The sequence below is a fragment of the Hyla sarda genome, chromosome 13 (assembly GCF_029499605.1).
Source record: "Hyla sarda isolate aHylSar1 chromosome 13, aHylSar1.hap1, whole genome shotgun sequence".
Taxonomy (NCBI): Eukaryota; Metazoa; Chordata; class Amphibia; order Anura; family Hylidae; genus Hyla; species Hyla sarda.
This window is the reverse complement of record NC_079201.1, coordinates 36150594-36175386: the sequence shown is the minus strand read 5'-3', so window position 1 is coordinate 36175386 and position 24793 is coordinate 36150594. Positions and strand designations below refer to the sequence as shown.

The 24793-nt window shown below is 41.7% G+C and overlaps 1 protein-coding gene across 1 annotated transcript in view; it reads right to left on the bottom strand.

Annotated features, from left to right (window-relative positions):
* Window positions 1-5198: 5198 nt before the first annotated feature.
* The window catches only part of SLC16A5 (solute carrier family 16 member 5), a 48907-nt gene continuing 29312 nt past the window's right edge, over window positions 5199-24793 (bottom strand). The window contains exons 2-4 of the mRNA XM_056550304.1: window positions 15189-15332; window positions 7125-7937; window positions 5199-6076 (exon numbers count right to left, since the gene is read on the bottom strand). Coding sequence (XP_056406279.1) covers window positions 5853-6076; window positions 7125-7937; window positions 15189-15332 — 1181 coding nt within the window. The 3' untranslated portion in view covers window positions 5199-5852. The remainder of the gene's footprint in view (window positions 6077-7124; window positions 7938-15188; window positions 15333-24793) is intronic.

Sequence of the window (24793 nt, the reverse complement as noted above, 5' to 3'; positions counted from 1 at the left end):
AAAAGAAGCACTATACATTTCTGCTATCATTATGCACCAGTTTATTTGTATGACCTGGCGAGATCCTAGAGGACTGGAAATGTGTTTAGTTCTTGTATTCAGTGATTTCACCGTAGGGTGAAGGTGTATATCTAGTAAACCTCGGGTATTTCAGCTGTGAGCTGCACACATATTGGCCCTGATTTACTATTGTAAACCCGACATGTTATGTCGGGATGGGCACCAGATTCTGGCGCATTGTGCCAGAATTGAAAAAAAAAAAACCTGACTGACTCTCCATTATACTGAGAGAAACCGAAAAAGGGGCATGGCCTCCGGGAAAGTGGTCGTGGTCGCCGAAAAGGGGGCATGGCCCGGCATTTTTACAAAAGAACAACATATTTACAAAGGCTTCCACAGAAAATGTAGTAGATTTGAGCTGAAGAAAACCTGACAGATCAGAGCATGTGTAAAAAAAGCAAAATGTAGGGAAAGTGTAAAATGTAGGGAAACCTTAGTAAATACCATGGAAAAAAATTGTACGGGATTAAAACCCACAAAAAAAAAAACTACACAACATTCTTTAACCCCATCCAACTTAGTATCCATTGTGGAGACTGCTAAACAGCATTTATTAACACAGCCCCTTTTGGCCTTAAAGGACATCTGCACCATTATAACACTTATATGTGTTTGATCACGAGGGGTTAGACTGCTGGAAACCCCCACGATCTCCTAAACGGGCCCCTGCATTAGCGCTCAGTGAGAGCACTAATGCGCGTAGCCTCGACCAAGAAAGGTAGACTGTTACGCCCCCTCCTCATACAGTTCTATGGGCGTGGTGGGGAGGCACGAATGCTGCCTCCCCGCCTCTCCCATAGAACTGCATGTCAGGAGAAATAAAGTATATCCGCACTCACCACCGGGATCGGCTGTAGGCGCTCCTAAGTACAGTAATCCACGGGACCGAGACTGCAGAGACGTTGTAAGCACTTTAAGGCCAAAAGGGGCTGTGTTAATAAATGCTGCTTAGCTGTCTCCACAATGGATACTAAGCTGGAATGGGGTTAAAGAAGAAAACAATGGCCCTGATTTACTAAGAGTGTTGTTTACTTTTTTTGGGTGTTTTTTTTTTGTATTTCCCTACATGGTATTTACTAAGGTTTCCCTACCTTTTTACGCTTTTTTTTTTATGCATACGATTAAATTATACCCATGTTCAAATGCTTTACTATTATTATACTACTTAAAAAATAAAAAAAACTCAAACTTTTGTAAAACAAATAAATATGTTTAAGAATGCCCTATTCTTATTCCCTGTAACTTTTTTGATCGCTATGTATTACTTTTTTATTTTTTTCTGACGGGATGCAACCAAAATTCAGCAATTCTGGTGTTTGGATTTTTTTTTACATTAATGTTGCTCACTGTGCAGGATAGAAAATAAGGGGATAGTTCATGTTTTTATTTGCTCTTATATATATTTATATATAAATTTATAAAAAAATATATATATAGATATTTTTTTCTTTTTTACTCATGTAATATGTAATATCATAGTACTGAAGAGTACTATTGGTGATCTTCTTGTGTACCCTGGCTCTCCAGGCTGCACAAGAAGCTGATCGATCCTGCACGCCGGAGGGAGGTAAGAGACGTCTAGCGACCATCTACATTTTACAGACCTGTGCAATTGCACAGTAAGGGTCCGTTAAGCCCACTGGAACCTTTGGTTTTGCTATACTGTAGATGCCGTGATCTACATTGATCATGTCATCCGTAGGGCTAATAGGGCTGATAGCAGCCAGAGCTTATCCACTATGTAGTGAGCACTAAGTTACTCGCTGCTGTGCCGTACATTTGTGGTGCGTGTCCTTAAGGGGTTAATGGCCCCTATTATGTCATGCAAGGTAGCTTATTTCACTGGATCTTCATAGACCCCAGAATACATTTTTGACTTATTCCATACAGAAACACTATCTTGCATCTTCTTACTCCCTATTACGCTGTAGTGATATCAATGCCAGCAATTAACACCTGTGACTGATTAGGTATAAAATCCTCCACATTGACAAAGGATTCTCCCTCGTCATCCAGATCATGCTTAACAAGATTAACTTGTATAGAATTGAACATAGTTTTCATGCGTTTGTAAAGACATGTGCATTTGACTAGAGCAGGTCATCTGTGCAGAATCAACCATAACTCAGTTTTTCTCACTCTCACTGCAGTCATCCAACTTATGAGCCTTTTTATGCCTACTGGTATCATTGCACTTCTGGGCCGTTTGTACAGAGCTTTTCATTTTCCAATGACTTGACTGGCAGTGTTGGATCCTTTCAAAGAAGAATCCCCTGCAAGTCTTTCCTTTTCCTCCTGTCTGGTCTGCATCTCTTCTGCCAGGGAACAAGTCACAGCAGTCCTTGCCATGAATGAATCAGCTTTTATGTCTCCTCACTTCCATACTACTCTTCTCTACAGAAACAGGGCCTGGGAAACCAACTCCTTGTGCTCACACATCTGGCCACAGCCTTGTCTTTTAAAACCGCCTTCTACACCAGACCCGTTTGGTGCCAACTCTCTCCCAAGTTCCCTGGTGAGTCAAGCTATGTGTACGCCAGCATGGTACACAGCCTCCGCCACCTCTGCACACTATTCAGCACCTCACAAACTACCCACAGCCTCCGTAGTCTAGCCCAGTCCCTTTCATAACGGTACACAACCTCTCCCTGAGCTCTGAGCACACACCAAACACAGCGGCTTTCATGCTCAGACTAGCCCCACCTGCATAAAAAAAAATCTGATGTGCCAATCTAGATAATCCTTAGTGCTTACTCAGCATTAAATGGCATGTGGCTAACTAGTTTGCTGTTGCATTATATTGCATAATTACAATCATGGCAATGCAAATGTTTCCATTCTATATACATCTCTGCAATACTGTTTGCTTACCTAGAAAAGCACATCCTGTTGCACCGACATGAAGGAGAATAACAAACATAGTTCAATACAAACATTGCAAGTATATTAGCTACCACATCATGACTACATTTATTTGTACAAGAATAAATAAATTGCAAATAACAGTTCTACTTTGTATGGAAATTTCATGTGTTGGGGGAATGGATTATCTAGGACTTTAAAATTGATGGCCTATCCTTAGGATAGGATATCAATTTCAGAGGTGTGGTGGGCCACCTGCAGACACCTCTGCTAATCAGATGACTGAAAGGACCCCTAGCTCTCCAGCTAAAAGGGATATCAGGAATTGAACTCAACACTAATCTGATATTGTCAACCTATCTTAAAGGGGTTATCCACCATAAGATGATTTTATTACGTACCTGGCATGCAGTAATGGACATGCTTAGGAAGGATCTGTGCTTGTCTTGGGGCTAAATGGCTATGTCATGAGATTACCATAACACTGTGGCTAGCTTTTTGTGAACTTGTATTTCCTGTTTGACTTTTCTTTTTTTGACTACAAATCCCACAATTCCATCTACCTCCTTCCCACACATCAGCCACCCCACCCATTGAAAGATAAATGAGCTGCATCCATACAAATCAGTGTGGTTTTCAATCAGGGTGCCTACAACTGTTGCAGATTGATCTCTCTCCCACCAAGCGATCCCTCCACCCATTGAATCAGACAGGCTCCCTGTCATCAGCTGACAAGTGAGTCAGGTCTCGGCCGCATTGCAAGCTGGGAAAAATCTGAGACAACAGTCATTGTGTATGCTGGTAAAAATAAATATTGAGTGAAAATCACAGAAGAATTGTGAGAAAACCGTCACACACAGGTACAGACACTATATTATGAAATACATAGTCAAATTAAAAAAAATCCTGGAATACCCCGTTAAGGTTAGGCCATCAATTTCACGTTATGGATACATTTCTAGCTATTAGCTGCTAGCCATACTGTGTTCATTTAATTCCACATATTTCCCTGAGTTCTTTGTAGGTTGTAATAAGGCACTTGTTTTGGGATATTATCAAAGCAATTGTCTGGTTTACAGTACCCATTTTAATATACCCTGTTAGAGCTTTCTGAGATAATAGAGGCCTCATTTGGGACCTTCATCAATTACCCCAATTGGTGAAAAGCTAATAAATAGCACTGCTGTAGTACCCAGCATGCTTGGCCACTTTACAAACATTCCATTGATCACAATAACACAATTAAATGGTTAATTTACCCTTTTTGGCACTGCAGAAAAATTGGATGCATGCTGTTAGGTTTCCCTAAAGATTACAAATTATGGACAACCCATTTAAAGAGGTTGTCCCACCAATGAAAGTTATCCCCTATCCACAAGATAATCGTAGTCTCAAGAACAGGGATCTGAGTCTTTCATCAGAAAATTGCAGTGGTTACATGCACGTACTGGCATTTCATTAAGTCTCTATTGCAGCTGCCAGAAATAGCTGAGTACAACACTGTCATAGAGAATAAGTTGAGCAGCGGTCACACATGTACACTGCCGCTCCATTCTGATGGTCCCTGCTCTCGATAACTTTCTTGAAATCTCACCCATAGGTCAGACCTCTCCCCCCCATGATAAGACTGTTATTCGCTCTCCACAACTTCTAAAGGTGTCACAACCTCATTAAAGGAATTTGTCAACAAAAAAAAAGATGGCTCTGAGCCTGTATTGCAGCCAACAGAGATTGTCAGAAATCCAAAAACAGACAAATCGGCTATCTTAAACAATTTGCATAACTACCATTAACATTAATAAGGGTTGTCTAAAAGTGTATCCCTGTGAGCTACAGTGTTTATGTGCCAGAGTTACATGAAAAGCATAGCTCCTGGTGATATGCAATTTACGCAACTCCCATTAAAGTGGTATTCCAGGAAAAAAAAAAATTCTATATCAATTGGCTTCAAAAAGTTAAACAGATTTGTAAATTACTTCTATTAAAAAATATGAATCCTTCCAGTAGTTATCAGCTTCTGGAGTCGTTCTCTGTCTGACAACAGCGCTCTCTGCTGAAATCTCTGTATGTCTCAGGAACTTTCCAAAGTAGGAGCAAATCCCCCCCATAGGAAACCACTTCTGCTCTAGACAGTTCCCGAGACAGATGGTGTCAGCAGAGAGCACTGTTGTCAGACAGAAAAAAAAACAACTCAACTTCAGCAGCTGATAACTACTGGAAGTATTAAGATTTTTTTTTAAATCAAAGTAATTTACAAATCTGTGTAACTTTCTGGAGCCAGTTGATATAGAAAAAAAAAAGTTTTTTTTTTCCTGGAATACCCCTTTAATGTCAACTAGAGTTACACAAATTGTGAAACACTGGCCATCTTATGGCACCTGCAAACAGGCTGGTTGGCTTTAGTTGGTCAGGAAAGGCCTTTTTAAGGCTTAGAGTACTGAAATTACAATGTATTAAATAACAGATGCATCATGATAATACATTTTTTTCCAAAAGAGGTAATTGATTAAGCATTTTTCATTGAACTTTTGTAGTACAAAATAGTTGACTATGCATCAAATTTACATATCATTTCAGCACTTTTTTTAAATAGCAGTTTAACACTGTGTTATTATGGGAATTTGTAACATTACATGTGTGTGGGAGAAGCTTTCTCCATTGTTTGAACCACTTGATCAGCCATCCCAAGTTAAAACATCAGTGAACTACTCTTCAGTTCTCTTGGCCCTCAGTTGCACTGTTTTGGTTTTCCAACCATAATAATGGTTCAAAAAATAAATAAAAAAAAGAACCAACTATGGAAATCTCCTGAGAGAACAGCCTTTTTTAAGGCATCTCACAGATCTCATAGATATAGACTTCCTTTATAATATCCTGGAAGATTCCATTTGGTGAGAGCATTGGCTGGCCATTCTTCATATTATGGCCACTCATATTACAAAATCTTCTTGTTTTGTTGCTGGGCGATAAATAATATTTTGGTGCTCAGTAGTAATGGGATTAGCATTAGAGTTATTGATTTTTATTTCAGTCCTCCTTTCTTTTTTGTCAAGTATGTAAGATGCCAAACACATAAACATTCCAGATGAGGTCACAGCAATACAGCTGAAGTAGAAAACTAGGTTATATTGACCAGTGATGTCCACCAGTAAACCTGTGGACAAAACAGAGGAAAAGACAGGTATCTGATAAAAGTACTAATAGAAATTTAGTTGGCAAAATATAACATCATAGGCTAGTCTTATTTTATATAGTCTCTGCAAGTAAACTTTTCATGCTACCTATTTCTTATTAGGCCACAAAGACAACTTGTATGGCAGGAAAAAATTCTTTGCAAAAATTTTTTTCCAGCCATACAAGTTTTCTTCATGTTCTACCGACCCCCTTCGAGGAGACCAGTCCAAAAATTGCAGGCTGCAGCTCGAGATCCCACATCTGTACCCCATCATGGAGGGGTTATATGCATGAACCCAAGGTTCGCCTAAGATGAGCACAACACCAACGTACGGAATTACGCGAGGCGCTGTCCTCCTCTTTTTTTTTTTCTCTCATTTTATTCAGTAATATATACAGGACAGGCATAAATGTCGCTTTCTACATTGTGACTGCATATTGACAGTAGTCACAGAAGTAAAAATATATTTTTCTTAATTCCATTGGAATTCAATTATTACAAGGGTTTACATAATAATTTGGTAGAAATAGGGGAGAACTCTAGTTAACCACTACGGGAGGCGCTGTCCTCTGTTTTTTCTCTCTCATTTTATTCAGTAATATATACAGGACAGGCATAAATGTCCCATTCTACATTGTGACTGCATATTGACAGTAGGCACAGAAGTAAAATATATTTTTCTTAATTCCATTGGAATTCAATTATTACAAGGGTTTACATAATAATTTGGTAGAAATAGGGGAGAACTCTAGTTAACCCTTTCCTATAAGCTGTGTAAATCCACACAGGTCCACTCCTCTATGCAAAGGCAGTAATATAGGCATAAAAGTAAGGTTCACATCCAAAGTAGTACATTCCTATTTGTGTATAAGGGAATGGGGTGAGTCTCCTATTCACAGAATGGAAGGTTTTAACGGTATACACCACTAGGGAAATAACACCTTTACCTCTATTATAGACATCTGCTGGATGTAGATAACTTAATGTTGATAATTATTATAATAATATAAACATTCATTTTGCTTACCTGCTAGTGGTGGTCCCATCAAGATAGTAACACTTGCCAGGATGGTAAAAAGTCCAAAAGCTCCAGGAAATCGCTTCATGCCAACTATATCCATTAGTACTTGAAATATAAGGGATCCAATCACGCTCATAGAAATTCCATACAAGGCACAATAAATAATAAATGCTGAGAAGGATGAAAAAGCTGCACACACCAAGTTGCTAAGACCATTCACAATTACTGCCCCACTAAATAAGTAAATTAGCTTTCCAGAAAATATCCGATTCTGAGACACAAGTCCTGACACTGGACGTGCAAAAATATTGATGAAGCCTATAAGTGAAAGCAGAAGTGCAGCTGTTGATTCTTCTATGCCTTTGCTGGTAGCATGTGGTACCAAGTAGAAAAGAGGCAAAACAAAGCCTAAAACCATCCAGGTGACACCTATGGTGTAAATCTGATATCGTCTATGCTGAAGAAGTAAGTCAAAAGCCATGTATCTCTGCAGGCCTTTACCACGTTCGCCTTCTTCAAGGCTGCTGGCAACTCCATTGGCTGTTGATAAGGTTCCATCTTTAGAAGGGGCCACTGGTAAAGCTTTAACAGGCCTCATCATGGCACCACACACACAGCAGTTTAGCAACACGCCACCAAAGATCATAAAGGAACCTCTCCATCCCATTGCCTCCAAGAGATGCTGGGATGCAATGGGCCAGAGGGCCATTCCTATTGAGGCCCCTGTAGAGGCCAGAGCATTGGCTAAAGTCCGACGTTTAACGAAATAGTAACCAAGTACTGTGACTGCTGCTTGAAAGCAGAAACAAAGTCCCAAGCCTGTGTGGAAAACAGTACAAGCCATTACTTCTATTTATCTTTAAATATATGAAAGATAATTTGAGTCAGTTTTAATAATGGAAGCTATAACTTTGTATGAAGTATAGTATATACCAAATGTGAAATAAACAGTACATTTGAAGAGATTACAGTACCAGAAATATGGTTGCGTTTTCAAAAACATGATGGAATCTTTTTCAGAAATTGACTTGTTCACTCCTTTCAATGTCTAGGGGTGAAATCCATGGTACATGTGCATCAACTGTGATTTATGGTAGGAAAAATCTGTTGTGTGTGGATTTACCGTAACAGAAAAACTTTTACATTTGCAATTTATTTCAATTATCTTTTAGGTAAACCAATGTAAATAAGCACCAAAACAATTAAGGTTCATATTATTTCTAATAAAATATTCAAAGAGGTTATCCAGCAAAATAGTATTTTCAATAAAAGCAAAAAAGTTCAGCAGAGACCGGATGTTGTGATGCCAGAGGCTACAGGGGGGGGGGGGGGGTGAGTACAAGATTTTTTTTATGTTATTACACATCCTGGGCACCTGTATTGAAATAAACAACAAGAAGGAAAAACGTGGTCTCAAAAAGCAGGAGGTGCTCAACCCCAAATGCAGTTGTGCATTTATGCTGGGAGAACAGATCCTGCGCTTGTGGTCTGTTGCTAAGGGCCATCCGCATACAATGGGGGATGCCTGCAGCAGACAAGTGCCACAATGGCATCCTACACCCGATGAAAAGTGTGAATGTGTAACATATAGAATAATAAATAAAATTATAATAATTTTTTATTATTCTCCTGTATTGAAAGAAACTATTTTTCTCTGTAACCCTGTATGGCCTCCCTCTAACCAGTATATTGTCATTATACCACAAAAAAAGGGATAAAATTGCTTAACCCCTTAAGGACGCAGCTTATTTTCACCTTAAGGACGCAGCCCCTTTTTGCAAATCTGACCACTGTCACTATATATATATATATATATATATATATATATATATATATATATTTATATTAATAACTCTGGAATGCTTTAACCTTTCATTCTGATTTCAAACATTTTTGTGACATATTCTATTTTAACATAGTGGAAAATTTTGTCTTTACTTTCATGCTTTCTTTGAAACTCTCTGCTTGTAGGGAAAATGGATATTCCTAATAAATTATATATTTATTCACATATACAAAATGTCTACTTTATGTTGGCATCATAAAGTTGACATGTTTTTACTTTTGGAAGACATCAGAGGGCTTCAAAGTTCAGCAGCAATTTTAAAATATTTCACGATCGGAAATTTCAAATTCAGAATTTTTGAAGTGGATTTGAAGTTCAGTTTGAAGTGGATTTGAGGGGCTTTCATGTTAGAAATACCCCATAACTTACCCCATTGTAAAAAAAAACTGCACCCCTCAAAGTATTCAAAATGACATTCAGAAAGTTTCTTAACCCTTTAGGTATTTCACAGGAATAGCAGCAAAGTGAAGGAGAAAATTCAAAATCTAAATTTTTTACACTCGCATGTTCTTGTAGAGCCACTTTTTGAATTTTTACAAGTGGTAAAAGGAGAGAAATCCCCATAAAATTTGTAACCCGATTTCTCTCGAGTAAGGAAATACCTCATATGTGGATGTAAAGTGCTCCAGAAGTGCATTAGAGGGCTCAGAAGGGAAGGAGAGACAATGGCATTTTGGAGAGTGAATTTTGCTGAAATGGTTTTTGGGGGGGCATGTCACATTTAGGAAGGCCCTATGGTGCCAGAACAGCAAAAAAAAAAAACACCGAGGAACGTAACAGGGGATACAGTGAGCCTTAACACCCCACAGGTGTTTTTAGGGGGGAGAAAATGCCCCCCAACATTTGTAACCCCATTTCTTCTGAGTATGGAACTATCCCATATTTGGATGTAAAGTGCTCTGCGGGTGAACTACAATGCTCAGAAGAGAAGGAACGCCATTGGGCTTTTGGAGAGAGAATTTGTTTGGAATGGAAGTCGGGGGCCATGTGTGTTTTCAAAGCCTCCATGGTGCCAGAACAGTGGACCCCCACCCCCCACATGTGACCCCATTTTGGAAACTACACCCCTCACAGAATTTAATAAGTGGTGCAGAGAGCATTTACACCCCACTGGCGTTTGACAGATCTTTGGAACAGTGGGCTGTGCAAATAAAAAATAAAAAATTTTCATTTTCACGGACCACTGTTCCAAAAATCAGTTTCCAAAATGGGGTCACATGTGGGGGGTTCCATTGTTCTGGCACCATGGGGGCTTTGTAAACACGTGGCTTTCAATTCCGGACAAACCTTCTCTCCAAAAGCCCAATGGCACTCCTTCTCTTCTGAGCATTGTAGTGAACCAGCAGAGCACTTTACATCCACATATAGGGTATGTTCTTACTCAGAAGAAATGGGGTTACAAATTTGGGGGGGCTTTTTTCCTATTGTGAAAATGAAAAATCTACGGTAACAAGCATTTTAGTGAAGAATTTTTTTTTTTCATTTTCCCATCCAACTTTAACATAAATTTGTCAAACACCTGTAAAGTGTTAAGGCTCACTATACCCCTTGTTATGTTACGTGAGGGTTGTCGTTTCCAAAATGGGGTCACACGTGGGTATTTTTTTTTTGCGTTTATGTCAGAACTGCTGTAAAGTCAGCCACCTCTGTGCAAATCACCAATTTATGCCTCAAATGTACATAGTGCGCTCTCTCTCCTGAGCCTTGTAGTGCGTCCGCAGAGCATGTCCACATATGGGGTATTTACATACTCAGAAGAAATTGCGCTACAAATTTTGGGGTCTTTTTTTCCTTTTACCTCTTGTGAAAATGAAAGTATGGGGCAACACCAGCATGTTAGTGTAAAAAATAAAACATTTTTACAATAACATGCTGGAGTAGACCCCCAACTTTACCTTTTCATAAGGGGTAAAAGGAGAAAAAGCCCCCCAAAATTTGTTAGGCAATTTCTCCCGAGTACAGAAATACCCCATAGGTGGCCATTAACTGTTGCCTTGAAATACAAAAGGGCTCCGAAGTGAGAGAGAGCGCCATGCGCATTTGAGGACTAAATTAGGGATTGCATAGGGGTGGACATAGGGGTATTCTACGCCAGTGATTCCCAAACAGGGTGCCTCCAGCTGTTGCTAAACTCCCAGCATGCCTGAACAGTCAATGGCTGTGTCTGAAAATACTGGGAGTTGTTGTTTTGCAACAGCTTGAGGCTCCGTTTTGGAAACACTGCCGTACGAAACATTTTTTATTGGGGGGGGAGGGGGGACAGTGTAAGAGGGTGTATATGTAGTGTTTTACCCTTTATTATGTGTTAGTGTAGTGTAGTGTTTTTAGGGTACATTTGCACTGGTGGGGGTTTACAGTGAGTTTCCCGCTAGGAGTTTGCGCTGCGGCGGGAAATTTGCCGCTGCTCATACTTGAAGCGGGAAACTCACTGTAAACCCACCCATGTGAATGTACCCTTTGCAAACCTGGGGCAAACCTCCAGCTGTTAAAAAACCACAACTAGCAGCATGCACTCACAGACCGTGCATGCTGGGAGATGTACTTTTGCTGGTACTGGTTGGAAATCCTTCATTTAGGTTCTGTTACCTAACTCAGTATTTTCCAACCAGTGTACCTCCAGCTGTTGCAAAACCCAGCATGTACTGATCCCCGAAGGGCATGCTGGGAGTTGTAGTTATGCAACAGCTGGAAGCACACAACTACAACTCCCAGCATGCCGAGACAACTGTTTGCTGTTCTTGCATGCTGGGAGTTGTAGTTTTGCAAGATTTAGAGGGCCCGGTTTAGAGACTATCGCACAGTGCTCTCCAAACCGTGGCCCTCCAGATATTGCAAAACTACAAATCCAGCATGCCCAGACAGCAAACTGCTGTGTGGACATGCTGGGAGTTATAGTTTTTGCAAGATCTAGGGGGCCATAGTTTAGAGACCACTGCACAGTGATCTCCAAACTGTACCCCTTTAAATCTTGCAAAACTACAAATCCCACCATGTCCAAACAGCAAACATCTGTCTGGACATGCTGGGAGTTGTAGTTTTGCAACACCTGGAGGGCTACAGTTTAGAGACCACTGCACAGTGGAGGATCGCCGCCCGATGATCACCGCCCGGTAAGGGACCTCCACAGCCGCCGCCGCCACTTGCATCACGGTTCCCCTGCTCTGCCCGGACTACCATGGGTAGGCAGAGCAGGGGAACCGAACTTTAACCCCCTCCCCCCCGATCTGCTATTGGTCGGTCCCTTCTGACCGGCCAATAGCAGGGATAGGAGGGGTGGCACCCCTGGCACCTCACTCCTATCCCTTCCGGGGGATCGGGGGTGTCTTAAACACCCCCGATCCCCCTTATTTTCAGGATCACCGGTGACCCGTATGTCCCGGAATCGCAGCAGATCGCCGGTCTGAGTGACCGACGATTTGCGGTGATCGCCGACCTGGGGGGGGTCTCACGACCCCCCTCAGCGATGTGCCAGGATGCCTGCTGAGTGATTTCAGGACTCAGGATGCAGGGCATATGCATACTCCCTGTGTCATAACATATTAATTTTAAATATGGTTAACACATATAATATATATACAAACAAAGGACAGGGGGGCACTCCCTCCGTCTGGAGAAGAAAAGGTTTAGTCTCAAGGGGCAACACGCCTTCTTTACCATAAGAACTGTGAACTTATGGAACAGTCTACCTCAGGAACTGGTCACAGCAGGAAAAATTAACAGCTTTAAAACAGGGTTAGATACATTCCTGGAACAAAATAACATTAATGCTTGTGAAGACATATAAAAACCCATAAACTATGAGAGACAGAATGGGGGGGGGGGGGGGGAGAATACAGGAAATCATATTGCAGGATTTCTAATGAATTAATTGGTAATTTCCTCAGTAAAATAAGTATTTGGTCACTTACAAACAAGCAATATTTTTGTCTCTCACAGACCTGTAACTTCTTTAAGAGTCTCCTCTGTTCTCCACTTGTTACTTGTAGTAATGGCACCTGTTAGAACTTATCAGTATAAAATTCACCTGTCCACAACCTCAAACAGTCACAGTCCAAACTCCACTATGGCCAAGAGCAAAGAGCTGTCAAAGGACACCAGAAACAAAATTGTAGACCTGCACCAGGCTGGGAAGACTGAATCTGCAATAGGCAAGCAGCTTGGTGTGAAGAAATGAACTGTGGGAGCAATTATTAAAAAATGGAAGACATACAAGACCAATGATAATCTCCTTCCATCTGGGGCTCCACGCAAGATCTCACACCATGGTGTCAAAATGATCACAAGAATAGTGAGCAAAAATCCCAGAACCACACAGGGGACCTAGTTAATGACTTGCAGAGAGCTGGGACCAAAGTAACATAGGCTGCCATCAGTAACACACTACACTGCCAGTGACTCAAATCATGCAGTGCCAGACTGCTTTAGCCAGTACATGTCTGAGCCCATCTGAAGTTTGCTAGAGAGCATTTGGATGATCCAGAAAAGGATTGGGAAAATGTCATATGGTCAGATGAAACAAAAGTAGAACTTTTTGGTAAAAACTCAACTCGTCGTGTTTGGAGGAGAATGAATGCTGAGTTGCATCCAAAGAACACCATACCTACTGTGAAGCATGAGGGTTGAAACATCATGCTTTGGGGCTGTTTTTCTGCCAAGGGACCAGGATGACTGATTTGTGTAGCAAAGAATGAATGGTGCCATGTATCGTGAGATTTTGAGTGAAAACCTCCTTCCATCAGCAAGGGCATTGAAGATGAAATGTGACAATGATCCCAAACACACTGCCCGGACAACGAAGGAGTGGCTTTGTAAGTAGCATTTCAAGGTCCTGGAGTGGCCTAGCCAGTCTCCAGATCTCAACCCCATAGAAAACCTTAGGAGGATTTGAAAGTCCAAGTTGCCCAGCGACAGCCCCAAAACATCACTGCTCTAGAGGAGATCTGCATGGAGGAATAGGCCAAAATACCAGCAACAGTGTGTGAAAACCTTGTGAAGCCATTGCCAACAAAGGGTATATAACAAATTATTTGCAAATAAATTCTTTTAAAATCAGACAATGTGATTTTTGGATTTTTTTTTCTCATTATAACTCTTATAGTTGAGGTATACCTATGATGAAAATTACAGGCCTCTCTTATCTTTTTAAGTGGGAGAACTTACCACAACCCTTTACCCTTGCTTATTAGCCAAGGCAGGGAAGGGAGAAGGACCCTGTGGCAGGTAGCGCACCACTGCACCACTAGGTACATAGCACACCACTGTATACAGTACTGGAGCCCGTGCTCCTAGCAGGTGTGCCCGCCACTATACAGCCTCAGGTTCAGCTCAGGCTAGACACATTGTATACCTCCTGCCCAGCAAGAACATACAGTAAAGCAGCAATCTATATAGATCGCTAGTTTACTGTAATTTCTTGTTTGGCTGAGCACTGTGCACAGGCCCAGCAGGGAAAGAGACAACACAACACCCCAGCATGGAAACAGTTGAAGAGGACCAAAAAATGAGATTGCATTGTCATTAAATAGCTTAGGCTGCCCTGATCACACACTTTTACAGTTTTTTGACATGCCCTCCCATTCCCAAGATAAGTGAGCTATATTGTTTGTCTGACAATTCAGGCAAACAGTCAGATGAGCGTTAACTAAATTTTAATAACGGGTGTGGACATTAGGTGATGGGTTGGGTTATACAGTCTGGGGGTGTGTAGGCATACACACCACTCATTGTAAAACATTCCTACCCCCTGACTGTATAATCCTGTTCATGACCTGATATTCACTCTCATTATGGAAATTAAGTTCACACCCATCTGACTGATTCCTTGAATTGTCAGACAAACTATGAACCCTCATATCTTGGAAAAGGGAGGGGATATGAAGAAACTATAAAAAATAAAATAAAAGTGTGGAATCAGGACACCCTAAGCTATTTAATGAAGTTAAAAACATGCTATGCGGTTGGCCACAGGTCCTCGTTAACTAGCGTGCTGAGCACTACTTAGGGGGTTAACATTCAGTAAAGCAGGGATCTGTATAGATCACTGGATTACTATAACTCTTTGCTGGGCTAAGTGCTCTGTTATAAATGTAAAATGTGAACAGACCCTTATGCACTTTCCCCAGGGGAAATATGTATAATATATGATATATGTCCATGAGAACTGTAAATTGCATGGAAAAATTAAATTCTGTAGTAGAAATGCTTTATTTTGAAGCACAACTCACCTCCAATAACTCCAGCACTTAGGTATAGATGAATTGTAGTCTGAGAAAAAGAACTGCTGACCATCCCAATCCCACATAAGAGACCACCAACCATTACTGTTACTCTGCAACCAAGTTTTTCTACCATAATGCTGCACAATGGACCTGTAGGAGAAAAGAACATATCAAGATCATGAGGACAAATAAAAAGACATTTTACTGGCGAAAGATACTTCAAAACATTGTTACAGACTTTGTACAAGATACTCTATGTCTGTATAATGTTCTGGAATTGCTGCTAATGCCCAAATTAAAATACCCATTTCTTTGGAATTATGTTGTTGCCTCATTAAATTCCAGCTATCCCTCTCGTACAACCAGGTATAATCCACTGAGGAATGTGCATTAAAATTTCTCTTTCAATAAAATTGTTTGCTTGCGATAAGCCCAGCATCTAGTGGCGTAGCAAAGCCCTCCCCCCCCCCCCCCCTCGGTCTAGGTAGGAGTCCCAGGCCAGCCCTACTATTAGCAATGGTCAGACTAACTAGCTGGTCCATTTGGGCGTGGTCCGAGGGCCAGGTCAGGGAAAGTTCAACAACCTTTGAGGGCTTACCCCCTCGCGGGGAATTAACCCTTCACTATAACCCCCCTTAAAATCTTTATTGATATCTTGTTAAAATATTACCCCTTTTCACAAATGTTAAAATTAAAAACAAGGTTAATGCATGAGAGATCTTTCAGATGCACATAAGATTATGTGCATAAGGTTAATGTCATTAAATGTGCATCTTATCAAATTTCTATCCTTGCTACCCATATACCCTGCTATCTCGCTACCCATATACCTGACTACCTGGCTACCTTGCTACCAATATACCTGGCTACATTGCTACCCATATACCTGACTACCTTGCTACCAATATACCTGGCTACATTGCTACCCATATACCTGACTACCTGGCTAAGGTGAGCTCAGGGAGGACAGAAACCTCTCTTGGAGAAGAAGGGCTACCCATATACCTGACTAGCTGGCTACCTTGTTATCCATATACCTGGCTATCTCACTTCCCATATATCTGACTACCTTGCTACCCATACTACCTGACTACATTGCTACTCATATACCTGGCTACATTGCTATCAATATACCTGACTACATTGCTACTCATATGCCTGGCTACCCATATACCTGGCTACCTCACTACCCATATACCTGACTACCTGGCTACCTCACTGCCCATATAACTCGCTACGTGGCTACACAGCTACCCATATACCCTGCTACCTGGCTACATAGCTACCCATATATCTGGCTACATAGCTATCCACCTGGCTACATGGCTACCTACCTGACTACATAGCCACCTTCCTGGCTATGGCTACCTACTTATTTCCTACCTACCTGGCTACCCACCTGACTACATAGCTACCCATCTGACTACATAGCTACCTACCTGGCTACACAGCTACCTACCTACTAACCTATATATAGCTACCTACCCCAATTTTTACCTACCTATATTTTTACCTACCTACTTATGTACCTAGCTACCTACGTTTTTTTTTATCTACCTACTTACATGCCAAGCTACCTACTTGGGCCCTTGTTGGCCCTTGTATACTGTTGATCTGTTTATATAATCTAATATATATCTACATACACACATTTTTTGTGTTGGGGTGGGGCATGAGAAGCGATTTGGGGGGAATAGGGGTAGGACAGAGGAGCTTAGGTCTCGCAGGGGCCCACAAATGTATTGTTACCCCACTGCCAGAATCAATGTAAGTTCACACTGGCTGAAACAAAACTTCCTAAACTATTAGCTGAGTACCCTGCGTTGCCCGTTTTTTCCTAATCCTTGTTGGGGAGGAAAATCAACAAAGGAGGAAGCTTTTCCCATCCTCATATATTGTTGTCATATCCCAACCCCATATACCGTCCTTATATCTCAACCTCATATCCCGTCCTCATATCTTGACCTCATATCTTGACCTCATATCCTGTCCTCGTATCTCTTCCTCCTATCCCGCCCTCCTATCCCAACCTCCTATTCCTACCTCCTATCTCAACCTCATATCCCGTCCTCATATCCTGACCTCCTATCCCGTCCTCATATCTCGACCTCATATCTCGTCCTCATATCTTGACGCCCTCCTATACCGACCTCCTATTCCTACCTCCTATCTCGACCTCATATCCAGTCCTCTTATTCCGTCCTTATATCCCGACCTCATAGCCCGTCCCCATATCCCGTCCGCATATTTTGTCCCTATATCCTGACCTCATATCCCATCCTCATATTCTGCCCTCATATCCCATCCTTATGTCCTATCCTCATATCCTGTCCTCAGGTGGGACTGATTTGTAATGAAGATATTGTAAGCTGAAAATAAAAGGGGACGTGGCTTTGTGGGACTTGACGTGATTTGCAAGCCAGACCAATGCACAAAAGGGTAGAGAATAAAAGGGTGGGGCTTAAGCAGTGGGCATGTCTTTTAGAGATGGGGTGTGGCTTGAAAGCCGGACTGACAGATTCACCAGGAGATGCAGAACGGAGCTTGTGGAGTAAGGTACTGGAAGCCCCATATACTTGCATGGGACTTGAAAAAAAAAACATCTTTTATATAAGGGTGTAGGTAAGGGTTAATTTAACTATCATATATTTTTATTTGATACATAAGTAATATGTGTACCAGGTATGCTTGAAATATCTCCAGCCGTACGGAAGTTATGTGGGAACATACATTTCCCATAGATTTGCATGGAACTGTAAACAAAAACCCGACCCACACAAATGGGGGTAGTTAAGGGTTAAATTAACTATCCTATATTTTAAGTGGACATATTAGTAACATGTGACCAAGTATTATCGAAATATCTCCAGCCGTTTGGAAGTTATGCAGTAACATATCTTTCCCATAGACTTCTATCGGACTTTAAACAAAAACCCTTATCCTGGCAAATGGGGGACAGTAAGGGTTAAATTACCTATCCTATGTTTGTTGTTGATGTATAAGTAGCATGTGTGGCAAGTTTAATGTTAATATCTTTAGCCGTTTGGATTTGATGCTTGAACATACATACACACAGATTTTACCCCTGTTTTGTGTTTACATTTTTGCACAAAATTTTGCACAAAATTTTGCACAAGCTGTTTTTTTTGCATCTTTTTTTTGCGTACATTCTGGTGGAGCATTTCCTCCAGATGTGTAGGTTTCGGAGTACCTTGGAGTCACATATTTAGTACGCACACATTTATTAACTGAGTACATTTCTTTTACCCACAGAAATCTTGCGCACTGACCATATTTTTTTATGCAAATATAAGCCACCTTGGACTACATGTAGCAAGATGCTCTAAATCATCGATTTCATTTTTCAAAGAGTGGAGGTATGAGATTACTATATTTGCCTGAAATTTATGAAACTCATTGTGCTTGATTGATAAATTTAGCGCTTCTGCGCATAATTTAGAATTCGGCAAAAGGGGTAAACTGCTTGTACCATACACAAATAATGATACATGTCCCCCATTGAGTTTTATATATATATATATATATATAGAGAGAGAGAGAGAGAGAGAGAGAGAGAGAGAGAGAGAGTGATAGAGAGAGAGAGTGATAGAGAGAGAGAGTGATAGAGAGAGTGATAGAGAGAGTGATAGAGTGATAGATACTAGTAATATGTGTACCAGGAAGTTATGTGGGAACATACATTTCCCATAGATTTGCATGGGACTTTAAACAAAAACCCCAACCCGCACAAATGGGGGTAGTTAAGGGTTAAATTAACTATCCTATATTTTAAGTGGACATATAAGTAACATGTGACCAAGTATTATCGAAATATCTCCAGCCACTTGGAAGTTAAGCAGTAACATAAATTTCCCATAGACTTGTATGGGACTTTAAACGAAAACCCCGACCCTGGCAAATGAGGGTGAGTAAGGGTTAAATGACCTATCCTATGTTTGTTGTTGACATATAAGTAACATGTGTGCCAAGGTTCATGTTAATCTTTAGCCGTTTGGACGTGATACTGGAACATACACACACATACACACATTGAGTTTTTTACATATAGATATAGAGCTTTTTTTTGTCAAATTTTTAACGCAAAAAATTTGCGCAAGAGTTTTTTTTTCTGATAGAATTCTTCATAGCCATGCCTACGGTTAAGTTTACCATAGAGCACTTTCTACTGTAGAATCAAATTTATTAACTGCGTGTTAATAAATTTATTAAGTGCAAATGCACTTTTCTTGCGCAAATATACACCACCTCAGAGGACATGTACCAAAGTGTTCTAAAGCATCTGAGAATTATATTAACTATTTTGGGACAGTTAGGACTACTACTCCCATCATGGACAGACTCTTCCCATGATGGGAGTTGTAGCCCAAGGGCTGAGGGGCAGATCGCACCAGGTCATTCTCCAGAGACCCGCTGCGATCCGCATTTATAAACTATAAAAGCCAGCGCACAAGCGGCTACACTGCGCTGCCCACCGGCTCCTGTATACAGCTGTCACATTTCATAATCCCCGCCCGGGAGACAGGAGCTCTGATTGGTGAAAATCTGCAAAAAAACAGCTCTACACTTAAGGGCTTACAAAAATGGAAACATATCCAGCTTGTCATTTAAGCCAAGTGGACCTTGCGCATTAAAGCGCATGATCCAGCGGGCTTCTGCCCGTAATAGTCTAGTCTTTCTATTTACTCTGCTATCTTCAGGTCTAAATATTTCAAAACCTCCAAATGTAATTTCTTCTATTCTGCCTTGATGTACGTCTCTCATGTGCTGTATAAAGCGTGGGGCTCCATGACCAGTATGTATTGAATGCAGATGCTCGCGAACTCTGATGCGGAATTGTCTTCCGCAAAATAGTTTTTCCTATATAAATCGCATGCAGCTACAGAGTAGGAAATATACAACATGAGTTGTCCGACACATAATTAGTTCAATATATGCTTCCTAGTCGACCAGAGTTAGTAGAAATATTATATTTGCATTGGGGACAGTCCCCACATAGCAAAAAAATCCATCTTACATTATAAGAGTTCACAGTCAATTCCTCTGTTTGAAAAGAAACAACGAAGACCCACAGATTTATACAGAACAAGCTATGGAGCTAGCGTCGAGATTAGAAAGAAGAGGATATCCTCGTGCCATAATCGAGAAAGGGTTACAGAAGGCCGACTCAGAACCCAGAAGCTCTCTCCTGACCACCTTGAAGAATAAGAAAATGACAGCTCAGGATAAAAGGTTTATATTTACGTTTGAGAACAGCGATATGAACTCTATTATAAGAACAGCTATAATAAAGAACTGGCACATCAATTAACTAATTATGTGCCGGACAACTCATGTTGTTTATTTCCTACTCCTGTAGCTGCATGCGATTTTATATAGGAAAAACTATTAAACAATTGCGCATCAGAGTTTGCAAGCATCTGCATTCTATACATACTGGTCATGGAGCCCCACGCTTTATACAGCACATGAGAGACGTACATCAAGGCAGAATAGAAGAAATTTAATTTGGAGGTCTAACCTGAAGATAGCATAGTAAATAGAAAGACTACACTATTACGGGCTGAAGCCCGCTGGATCATGCGCTTGAATGCGCAAGGTCCACTTGGCTTAAATGACAAGCTGGATATGTCTCCATTTTTGTAAGCCCTTAAGTGTAGAGCTGTTTTTTGTAACATAGATTTATGTTCTAGGGTAGTATTCTCAATTTTGTATTAACATTTGTATATATTACAGGGGTGTGGAAATTTTTATAAAAAACTACTTGTCCACAGGACTAAAATGGAGCAAAATCTACTTGTCCCTCATGACAATCCACTTGTCCGGCCAATTTTCGCTTTTACACTCTCGTTTTTTCCTCCTCGCCCTATAATAGCCATAACTACCTACTATAATGATACCTTTTAATTTTTCAATAACATATTCTCCGAACCAAAAATATATATATATTAAGGGAAGTGAAATTGAAATAGTAAAAGATAATTTTGCAGATTTGGTGGTTTTTCTTTCCTGCGCCATTTACCTTGTGGTTGAGGTAACATGTTAGTTTTATACTTTAGGCCGCCTGATTACAGTAATACCAGATTTGTATCGTTTACGTCATGTTTTACTAATTCTGGACTTTTTCAAAAAAATTTAATTGCCATTTTTTAACCCCTGTAGCTTAATTTTTTTTTCACATACCAGGCTGTATGAGGGCTCATGTTTTGCGCCATAATGTGTTTTTTGTATCGCTACCATCTTGGTATTGATCTGACTTTTTAATCGCTTTTTAACTTTTTTTTCTGGGATATTATAAAAATTGCAAATCTGTGATTTGGTATTTTTTTACATTTACAGTACGGGATACTTAATGTTATATTTTCATAGGTTGTACAATTACGCACAAAGCGATACCAAATATGTTTATTTTTATTATGTTTGCATGTTTTAATATAGGAAAAGGGGGTGATTTGAACTTTTAACATGGAAGGGGTTAATGCAGCGGTCTTCAAACTGTGGCCCTCCAGATGTTGCAAAACTACAACTCCCAGCATGCCCGGACAGCCAACGGCTGTCCTGGCATGCTGGGAATTGTAGTTTTGTAACATCTGGAGGGGCACAGTTTGAAGACCACTAGGTTAATGTGTGTCTTTCAAACTTTTATTAAAACTTTTTTATTTTATTTATTTATTTTTTTACACTTTATTACATTTATAGGAGGAATCATTAGATTCCTCAGGCAGATTAATAGAGTTCTATTGAACTCTATTAATCTGTGTGCTCTGCGATCCATTGATAGAGCCTGGTCCAGCCAGGATCTATCAATGACAGAGCGGGACAGGAGGAAGCAGAGGTAAGCCCTCCGGCTACCTCCATAGTGGATCGCCCCCCCTTCGATCGCACTGCGGGGGGGCGATCCACCCCCACCAGCCCACCAGGGAGCATTCACATGTCCCTTTAGACGCCGCTGTCAGCGGCGATCTAAAGGGTTAATAGCCAGCCGCGGCGATCGCCGCATGCTGGCTATTAGCGGCGGCCCCCGGCTACTGAGAACAGCCGGAGGCGGCAGAGTATGGAGCGGGCAGGAGTCCGGAGCCCGCTCCATACTCCCCTGTGAGCGCCGCATACAGTCTCCCCGTGCAGATGTGCGGGGAGCGACGGCAAAGGACGCAGGTCTGCACGGGGAGAAATAAGCCACGCCCCCTCATCTCCCCCCGCACGTCTGCAGAGCAGGGGAGAGAAGACACATACACAGCTTCTCATCTCCCCTGCTCTGCTTCCGAGGACACAGGCTGCAGCGTATGGAGCGGGCAGGAGTCGGGATCCCGCTCCATACAAACTGCAGATCGCCACCGCACTTGTCAGGTCCGGCCCTGCTTGCCCGAAGCTGGGCTAAGGGCCGGACAAATTCACCTGCCTGGCGCCCAAAACTGCTAGTCCCGGGCGTCGGGCGATAGAAATTCCACATCCCTGTATTATAACTACCTATTTTTTCTCAGTTACCCAGTGGAGCTCACCTGGACTAGTCACATGATTCATTGATGAGATCCAACACTATTTCACACGTTGAGCGCAATGACGTACTGAGGCCGGAAGAAGCGCTAGTTTGCGCGAAAGCTGGCGGTTGTTCGCCTCTGAGCGCCCACACTCTGCAGTCCGGTCCCCGATCCATCCCGTGAGAGGAGCATCGGGTTAATAGCTGAGCGGTGAGTGCAGGAGTTCTCTATGTTCTTGATTTAGAATTCCTGAATAATGACAGTGTATACAGGAGCCTGGAGCCAACAGGGAGTGTGGTTGTAGCCGCATGTGCCGCCGGCTTGCGGATTTGCAACCGCTCTCTGGAGAATGACCTGCTGTGATCTGCACCTCAGCCCCTGGACTATAACTCCCATCATGGACAGAGTCTGTCCATGATGGGAGTAGTAGTCCTAAAAGTCCCGCAGCCGGGGGATGTGCAAGTGCCATCCCTCAGTGCTGTGGTACTACAACTACTCCCATCATGGGACGGACTCTATCCCATGATGGGATGCCCATGATGAGAGTTATAGTCCAGAGGCTGAGGGGCAGATCGCACCGGGTCATTCTCCAGAGACTCACTGCGATCCGCATTTACGTGCCACAGGCTTTTACAGTTAATAAATGCGGATCTCTGGAGAATGACCCATTGCGATCTGCCCCTCAGCCCCTGGACTATAACTCCCATCATGGACAGAGTCTGTCTATGATGGGAGTAGTAGTCCTAAAAGTCCAGCAGCCAGGGAAGTGCAAGTGCCATCCCTCAGCGCTGTGCTACTACAACTACTCCCATCATGGGAAAGACTCTATCCCATGATGGGAGTAGTAGTCCAAGGATAGAGGGACAGATCGAGCTACACAGTCCAGGCCTGACTCTGTTCTGATTATGCGTTTTGCCTAATGGAAACAGAGCCTTTCTGGCAGTGTGTTCCCAAACATGGAGAGTTGTAGTTTAGCAACAATTGGAGGCTCCCTGTTAATGAACACGCTGCAGTATGTGCGCTCTCTCCAGGGGAGAGCGCAAAAAATGTACTACACCATATTTCTTGTTTTTCTTTTCTTCTCATTTCAGATACCTGAATGCAGAGGACTACTTCAGATTTGGAAGACTGTGATGATGACCAGCATTTTTTATTATTTCAATAAAATGGTTAATAAAGGCTGTGGGGGAGTGTTTTTTTTTTTAAATGAAAATCTTTTTTCCAATGTGTTGTGTTTTTCTTATAATTGAATTAATTACCATGCCAGGGCTTAGCGTTAGCCCCAAAATCAGCTAACCTCTAATTATTACTCCGGTACCCACCGCCTCAGGGGTGCCGGGAAGAGCCGGTACCAACAGGCCCGGAGCGTAAAAAATGGCGCTCCTGGGCCTAGGTGGTAACAGGCTGGCATTATTTATACCGGGGAGGGCCACCCTCGCCCACCCTGTTAACATAAGGTTGTTGCTGCTTGGTTGGTATCTGGCTGATACTGAAAATAGGGGGAACCCTATGCGTTTTATTTTTTTAAAATTATTATTTTAAATAAATGAATAAAAAAAACTCTGTGTGGTTCCCCTATTTTTTCATTATCATCCAGATACCAACCAAGCAGCAACAGCCTGACGTTACCGGGGTGCGAGAGGACCATTGTTACTGGCCCTCCCCAGCATAAATAACCCCAGCCTGTTACTGCATAGGCCCAGGAGCACCATTTTTAACCCTCCGGGCCTGTTGATACTGGCTCTTCCCGGCACCCCTGTGGCGGTGGGTACCGGGGAGCAATAATTGGGGGTTAGTGCTAACTGATTTTGGGGCTAACGCTAAGCCCTGGCTTAGCAATGAATTCTGTCTACAAGACGGCTTCCACTACTAAGCCTGAAAATTCAATTATAAAGAACACAACACATCGAAAAACAAATTGTATATAAAAAAAACACTCCCCCACAGCCCTCATTTAACCCTTTTGTTGACATTAAAAAAAAACGCTGTTCATCATCGCAATCCGCCGTATCTGACATTGTCCTCCACATTCACTTATCTAAAATGTGAAGAAAACAAAAACAATAAAACTACAACCATTTCTGTGATTTCTACACTATCAAAAAGCTGGTGTAA